The 8817-nt window shown below is 35.7% G+C and overlaps 1 protein-coding gene across 1 annotated transcript; it reads right to left on the bottom strand.

Annotated features, from left to right (window-relative positions):
- Nucleotides 1-4450: 4450 nt before the first annotated feature.
- On the bottom strand, nt 4451-8573 carry LOC149826904 ((3S,6E)-nerolidol synthase 1-like). The gene is made up of 6 exons (XM_090018395.1): nt 7960-8573; nt 7051-7423; nt 6743-6961; nt 5882-6029; nt 4889-5137; nt 4451-4810 (listed from the first exon to the last, which is right to left on the bottom strand). Exons 1-6 carry the CDS (start codon nt 8501-8503, stop codon nt 4520-4522), a joined length of 1824 nt encoding a protein of 607 aa, XP_089874521.1. The 5' UTR covers nt 8504-8573; the 3' UTR covers nt 4451-4519.
- Nucleotides 8574-8817: the final 244 nt, after the last annotated feature.

Raw genomic sequence — 8817 nt, forward strand, 5'->3', positions numbered from 1 at the left:
TGAGAATTTACATTTTCTGCTCTAGATTAGAATGAATGAGCATATAGATATCATTTATTGCATCATTTTTCATCATTTCAAAGTTTTACAAATGGGAACACAAATGGCACGTGCACCATTTCTTAAGAGATAATTAATCCTAAGTTGATGACTTACATCAATGGCCATAGTCAGGATATAAACAAGACTTAATATTTTTATCTTTTATAAAATAACACTGGATCCACACTGGATCCTTTTCAAAAATCATCATATTTTCTTTAAATATTTTCCTCTTTTATTAGAATTTAATTTAAAATTGATTCAATATATATACCAATGGCCATAATCAGGGTATATTGAGAGTTAATTTCATTTTAAATTCTATAAAAGCACCAAAAATGTATTTTATTCTTCCCTTGAATTTAAATGTGGTTATTATATAATATATTCAATGACCATAGTCAAGGATATATTATATCTTCAACCTCATTCTTATTTCATTTAAAGAATGGAATAGTTTTTTCAAAATCCAATTTCAAATCTTTTTCATTCATCATTTAGGATAGAATTGCATCATATTTTCAAAAATTCCCTTTTCAAAAACCCCAGTAATTGTCTCTTCTTCAATCTCCCTTTTAAATTCATCAATTTTATCTCAATTTCAAAGTTCAATTTGACTTTGGAATTTCAAAATCATTTTATGTTCAAACTCCAAAATTCCAATCCAAATTCAAAATTCAATTTCGAAGTTCAATTTAAACTTTGAAGTTTCTGATTCATCAAAATCAAGTTTTCTTATCTTCAAAAATTCAAAGTTTGAGATTGATTCTGAATCTCAAAATCCAACACTTCCTAAGTTTTTCAATCTGGGTTTTCAAAATCCAGGTCCATCTTTAAAAGTCATATTTGGACTTTTCAGAATCCAAATCCAAAGTTAGGCCCTAAATTCCAACTTGGGTCCAGATTCCCAAGCATAATCTCCACTTTTGGATCTCAGATCCAAAATCTATTCTAGGATCCAAAACCCAGTTCCACTTTGGATCTCAGACTTCATATCCAATTCCATTTTAAGATCCAGAATCCAATCTCATTTTGGATCTCACATTTCAGATCTAAATCGATTTTAGGATCCAGAATTCAACCTCATCTTGGATCACAGATTTCAGATCCAATTCCATTTTAAAATCTGATTTCACTTTGGATCTCAGACTTCAGATCCAATTCCATTCTAGGATCCAGAACCCAGTTCTACCTTGGATCTCAGACTTCAGATCCAAATTCCATCTTGGGTGCCAAATTTCGGATCAAATTCCATTTAAAATATTAGAATTCAATTCCGTTTTCATTTCAAATTTCAAATTCAATTCCTATTTCCATATTCTAAATCCAGAATTCAATTTTAAACTTTATTTTAAAATCCAGACTTTGGATTCAGATTCCATCTTGAAATTTCAACTTTCAAATCAATTCTATTTCTCAATTCTATTCTTCCCACATTTCATCCTGATTTCAAACTTCAAAAGTTAAAATTCAATTCCATTTCATCTCTATTCTGATTCAAAGTCCATTTACGACTTTGAAGTTTTATTTCTCCTCCTTTTATCTCAATTTCAAGATCCTTTCTTTCAAAAGTCTAGATTATTTTGCTAAAACTCTTATTATTCCAAAAACTTAGAACTTTAAATCTTAAGTTCTGAGTTAAAAACCATTTCTTCACTCCCTCATCAAATTCATCTTAGAAATACTTGGAGAAATTTCCAAAATCATTTTTCGAAAGAGCATACATCCTTGCATTTGCACAAGAATGATTCTTTGTGCATTTAGACTTAGGATAAATTCTTAGATAATTTATTAGTAAAGCAAAAGGCATGAATTCGACCCTTGGTTCGATTACCCCTGGTAAAGGCGCCAGGAACGGTCGAACCTCGTACCGACGAGCGAATCCCGTCTCCCAATTTTCCCGCAAATATTTCAAAAATGGAGGCGAGTTATTAAATATCTTCAAAATTAAGATCAAGTGAGACCCCGCAAAAAGAGTTCATCTTCTCTTCTTTTCTTTTCTCTTCTCTCTTCTTTTCTGTCTTTTATTTTCTCCCTTCAAAAAGGAGGAAATAGAGGTTGGAAAGGGAAAGAGAAGGAAAAGAGAGAGTATTACGAGAGGAAAAATTTTGCGATGATCACACTTGTATTGATGCACCACCGTGTGGTCTGAAGTGTGCAACCTGTATATCTCATGAGTTGCACATCAGAGTGCACAGTGCTACTCACAAGTATGCAAATTTCCTATGAGCATCAATAACCGACGACAAATATCATCAGCTAAGTTAGTTAAAGCTAATGATAAATATCGTTGCCTATATTATTTTCAGTCGACAATAAATATTGTCGATTATATATTAAAGTCAATGATAATTATCATCCTATATATATATATATATATATATATATATATATATATATATATATATATATATATATATTAAAAAATTATATATGTTCAAATAATCGATGATAAATATCATCAGTTATAATAATTAAATTTGATAATAAATATTGTTGACTATATTTAATAGCAATGACAATAATTATCACCAGTTATATATTAGATATCGTCACCATTAAAAACCCGGTTGGATCATGTTTTTTAAATGTCTTTTAAAGTTTGATAATATAAAAAATATATAATACATATGCAAAACATTTATAATATATAAAACAAGCCTATATGAGTTGAGCCGAGCTTGCCTTTTTTGTGCTCGACCCATTTACCTAAACGAGCTGGCTCGTAGCTCGATTCACTGAGCTCAAATTTTGAGCTGAGATGAACAACGATCTGCTCATCTAATTTTCCTACCCTACCCTACACACACACACACACACACACACACACACATATATATATATATATATATATATATATATATATATATATATATATATATATATATATAGAGAGAGAGAGAGAGAGAGAGAGAGAGAGAGAGAGAAATAATTTGTTACTAATGAAGGTAAAGAACTGATGAGCTAGAAATCATATGTGCATGTTACATATATCAACTCAATCTAACTGCACAAATGTGTTCAACAAGGGTTGTTTGCTAAGGATCAAGCCTCAGATCATGCTTTTCTGATGTGAAAATGTGAATTTTTGAGTTATAAAAATTTGACATTGTGGGCCATTGGTTTGTAGCCCCATTAAAAACCTAATTATTTGTCATAATCAACGCTTGTTGGCCCTCTATTATTAATATATTATTATCATTTTGCTAGTTGGCCCTCTATTGTTGTACCCACCTAGGGAATCTGCCAGAAAGAAAAAATAACTACTTTTGCTGCACTAAATCCTAGTGCAAATGTTTCAATTGAACATTTGCTGCAGTGAAAATTGCCTTTTAAAAAACTACATTTGCAGTTTTTTTCTTCATCCATGTTCACGAGTTTGTATCTAAACATTCTTTTCTGCTTTTCTTGTATATTTTAATGGTAACTAAGTTGTAGCTAATGAAATTAAGTTAGTGCATCAAACTTACTGCTTTTCTTGTATATTTTAATGGTAACTAAGTTGTCGATAAATTAATGATATATAAGCTATATATATAGCCGATATGAGTGGCAAATGAAAAGTTGCCGATATATTAACTTGTGACCATGTTTTGAACCCACTATATATGAGGGGTTGGGGGAAGGATTACTTTTAATCTTGTTGGAAATTTTTTACTTATATTAGGTCTTGTTTTTCGTTTTCTTAGTTAAGAAATTAAGTTATTTATCATAAAGAGAAAGCTTCTTGTTTTTACTACTAAAGATTTGTATTATTCTAAGGCAAGCTGGGCTTAGGCAGACCCCTACCAGTTATACAAGTATACCATTGGGTTTTGAACCTGCAACATCCCAAAACAAGGTGACGTGCACTAGCTGCTCCTACCAGACAAGCAGAGCCCCTGTTGGTAATACTAAAGACGTTTATTTACAAGATAAGGTAGCAAATTGGGTATAAAATGAGTTTGGGTATAGATTGAGTGGAACAACTTGGGTAGGTTGTAAAAACAGGTGAAGCATGAAGTGGATCCAGTTCGAATACAATTTGCATATATCTATTTGGATCGGATATAAAAACATCTTGGGCACAAATAGTTTGGAGTCTATATATTTTATACTTGATTTTTTTAGAAGACTATATATTTTATACTCGAGATTTTACCCATTTTTGAAATGTGTATACACTTTAGCCCCAACCCGAACCCGAACCCGAACCCATGGGCCTATCAGGATCAGGGGGGTTGGGTATAATCGATTATGATCGGGTAGTGTATATCGCACCCAGTAACAACTGTATATATGCAGGCCATGAGATCGTAAACAAAAACACTAAAACATTAGCTTCCAATGAGGAAAAAAATTATTACACTTAAAATATCTCTCGGGTACTGGCTTAATTCTTCCTATCTTTTGATCCAAGCATTTTTTTTTAATTCAGAAAAAAAATACATTCAAAATACCTGCAAGTGATAAAGGTGCAAAGTGTCGATGGATATTGTCAAAAAGCAATGCATTCTATGAGCAGCTTTCTTGGGTGCTTTTCAATGATCATTAGACATTCGTCCTCACCATGATCATTATTCATGATTTCACCAAGCCGTGCAGCATTAAGGGCCACCTTTATGAAACTAGTGGGGAACATGTTGGCTTGTAGGCTCTCCTGATTGAGCTTCTTCCATGTGTTGGCAATCAATTCCAAAGTTTCCTTCCGTGCATATTCTTCTGAAACACCATGCTCCTTCATGTAGCATTCTACGTAGGACGCATCATATCCTTGTTCCCTTTCATCCTTGAATATAACAAGCCTGAAGTGAGAGCGAGAGAGAGCGAGAGAGAGAGAGAGAGAGATGATCTATCTTTGCCTCACCTTGGAGCTTCCAAGATCGTCCCACAGTCGATAGATTGTTGCTGGATGTAGAATGAGGTTTGGATTGCTTTTGATGATGTTTAGCGTCTCAACTGTAATTTGTGGGCACATGAGAAAGTAAGCATCTGATAAATACACAAGAAACCCGGAGCTGATTGTTGCATTTCGAAGGTACTCATTTGTCTTGGGCACAGCTTTGGATTGAAACCACCATGCCTCTTCCAAGAACGCTTCGAAAAGAGATGCCCACTGAAATTCAAAGTTGGAATCTATGATTAGACCAATTTCTTCACAAAGATTAGCATTAGTTTGATTGTTTATCTAGAGAATCAGGTTTAAAAAATGTGTTAATTTGTTTTTCTTTTCTTTTTTTTTGATAACAAGGAACACTACAATAAAAGTGATCTTAGACATGAATCAAACCACCCTAGGGACACGGGTCACTTAATAGGCCTGCCTCCCCCACAAAGTAAGTAAACTCCGGTTAATCCACAGACACCCATGCCATACGGGGACTGACCAATGAATGCAATGGGGGTGTACCAGTTAGATGAGAACCACACACAGCAAATACATAGTAAATGCATGATAGACGTGAAAAGAACCTCACAATGACTATAGATTCCACAGGAAAATGAAGTTGGCATTTTTGTTTCACCTGCATACGAAAATAGTAAAGGGTTACATATACCCAGGCCTGCAGGGTTCAGCGGAACCTGAACTCAGGCCTACTAGGTTAGGCTCTGGTGAACTCAAGCCTGGGTTTGATTCTGCCCGGGTTCTGCAGAACCAAACCCCGGAAAAACCAAACCCAGCAGGCCTGATGAATTGATGAGGAAATTTAGGTTGATTTATTTGTAGTGTGATTTTTTATTGAGACCCTATTCCATATGGGGCGGCTGTTGTTCTGGTAGGGGTCCGCCTAACCCAGCTTGTCTTCCAAACAAAACAATAAAAAATTGCATGCAACATGTTTAGAGTTAGTCATCGTACCATTCCTTTTGAATATTGAAGAATGTCGCAGTGCTGCTCTTGGAGGACGAGGGAAGCAATTTCATTTGTCACGTCATAGATAGCAAAAAAGCAAACTTTCATGCAATTGGGCAGGAGTTTGGATCCACTCACGAACGTTGTGTCCCACCTGAAGATCCATGAAATTGTTGGAAATAAAACAACAAACTAGAGAAGAAGATTATTCTCTAGAATGAAAAACACACAAAAATGGTGCAAGAGAAGGAGGAGGCTACAAAAGGCTTCAATACATTCCAATGACTTGTCCAAATGATGATACATGGCTGCTATATATATAGCATTCAAGTTCAACCAGAATTTAATTACATAGTTAATTTCTACTATAGAAAAACTAGAAGATTATTACATTTTCAAGGAGAAAAATTAAATGAGAGAGGAACCCAAAGAGTTGCATAGAAAACTGCAAATAACCTTAATGTAAAACGAGTTCTCAAAATGAAGGAGGAATACGAAGAGTCTAGCTTATAATTCCAACAAGCCTTAAAGTAAAATGAGTTTCCCAAAAATGAGGAAGGAATACGAAGAGTCTAGCTTATAATTCTAACAAGCCTTAAAGTAAAATGAGTTTCCCAAAAATGAGGGAGGAATACAAAGAGTCTAGCTTATAATTCCAACAGAAATTTCATAATTAGATGTACGTAGTATCGGTATATACACACTTGTTCTTTCGGGAGAAAAAAAAAAGGAAAAAGAGTTGGATTCTATTGTGCCTACACCAAAACTCAAGCTGTTTACATCACTATATGTAACCAGCTTGATTTGCAAAACACTAAAACGCATTAACTTTTTTTTTTTCGCCAAGGAAGTAAAATAATATCTTACCTATTGATAGTCTCACTAAAGAGAATTAAATCATCAAGTCTTCCATAAACATCAAAAATGTCATCGATAACAAAGATTAGAGCTGTGATTTTTGTAAGTTGAATCCTGCACTTTGAGAACTGTGGTTCTGGCAACATCAAGATGGACAACATAAACCACACCAACGGTTGGTTTCTTAGAGATCCCATTTCTTCAATTATCCCTAGCTCTTCCCACCACCTAGGAGATGCAAGAAAATAAAATACCATTAGTATGTCAAAGATCTCTCTCAATAATGAAAAGAAAACTAACAAAATCCTTCCTCTTACCTTGAGAATTGTTGAAGCTCTCTTTGGTGTACTGATTGCACATAGTTGAAGTCTAACTTTGCTAGTTCTACAAGAACATCTTTTCCGTGAACATTTTTGAAACTCTCAATGTAATCTCTTGCCTCAATTCTTGGCAAGGTCATATGTAAGGGATGCTTCATTGCATGCTCTACTTGCTTTGCACGAAATGGGTGGAGAAATGGAATGGATGACAAAAGGTGTGTTGCTGCAAAACCTCTGGCTTGATCATCAAGTATATCCTCTCCTGGTAGTACAAAGTGTGAAGCTTCATACAAGCTCAACAAACCCCTTGTGTCTTTAACCAACCCTACATCAAATCTCCCTTCCATGTCCTTGAACTTGTTGAATACATCTATATATCATGAAGTTGAAAATGATTGGGTTAATAAGTAAATCATTGACGACGCAACACATTTTTTTGCATCTTAAAATCAGCACTAAAGTGATTTAGTCGCCATATGTATAAATTGTTGGAAGCAAATTAATTTTATAACTGATCCCAAAGGGTTGCCTACATGGTGTCAGGTTCTCCCGAGTTCGAATCCCCCTGTGGGCACACCCTTTTACAAGTTGAAGCTGGAGGGTCCTTGGCAGTAGAGAGGGTGGAATTTTACGACTTCAGGCTAAGACCAGCATGGCCAGGTGTCCGATCTGGGTGCAGTTAATTTCTTCGTGTAATAAACGGGAAAAAAAAACAATCAGAACGATTCAAAATCAGGTTTTAAAAAATGTCATCCAAACGGGACCTTAATGAATTTGTCAGATATCCGTTGACATCTTGACATGAATACGGTACAATATGGCTGCCTAAAACAAAACCGAGTCTTTCACTTTTTTTTTTAGTATGATAACAGGAAACGAAAAACCGAGAGGAGGCCTACAACTCACCTGCAGAAACATAGTAACCCTGCTGTCTTAAGAGTCTAAATTGAAGTGCCACAGTGTACAGGTCATGTGTGGCACTGCCTGCACCACCACTCTTCCCACCATCACAACCATTGGCATAGCTGCTATATATGGAACTCAACCTGGATTCAATCTCTTCAACAAAGTGGTAAGCTATCCCCAAGCGTTGGAGCTCATCAATAACATTCATAGCCTCCAAAGGATCGAGCGAATATTGGAGCTTTCGCCTCACTTTCTCCTTTAATTCCTCGATTCGACCGGAAAGATTACATCCTTGAGAACTAAAGGAAGAATAATCAGCCTCACCACTAGTCCTCTCGCTGGTGGATTGGCTATCATGAAGTGAGCAAGACACTAACGTCTCAGCTTTCTTGTTGGAGCCATGCAAGGGCAGGTACCGCATGGACACCCCATGAGGTTGTTGCAGTTTGGTGCACACCATGATGCTCGAGAAGCTCGATTTAGTTTCAAACCGATCAGAAGCAACTGCAAAAAGGGAAGTGTAGCAGAAAGGAAAGAGAGCCATCACAGATAGTTTGTTGTGACCAAAAGACGGTGTTTTATAACTTGAAAAAATTCCAAGCGAAAAAGGGCTACGAATTAATTATGTCATGAGCAATTGAATCTATTTATAGAGTTTCAAGGTTTAGACCAAGCTTGGTGACTTACTGGGGTCGAGGGATAAGCCGTTTTACGCCCACATGGCCAGAGACCGTAAGTATGGCAGGCTAAGCCAGCACGGCTAAGTCTCTGCGCCTGGGAAGCAGATCAGGTGATGCTGAACATGAGCGTTTTTTGCTCATGCCGACATCGTGGCCATCCGATTTGCATTTTAAAAAG

The sequence above is a fragment of the Nuphar pumila genome, chromosome 10 (assembly GCF_984573655.1).
Source record: "Nuphar pumila chromosome 10, dmNupPumi1.hap1.1, whole genome shotgun sequence".
Classification (NCBI taxonomy): Eukaryota; Viridiplantae; Streptophyta; class Magnoliopsida; order Nymphaeales; family Nymphaeaceae; genus Nuphar; species Nuphar pumila.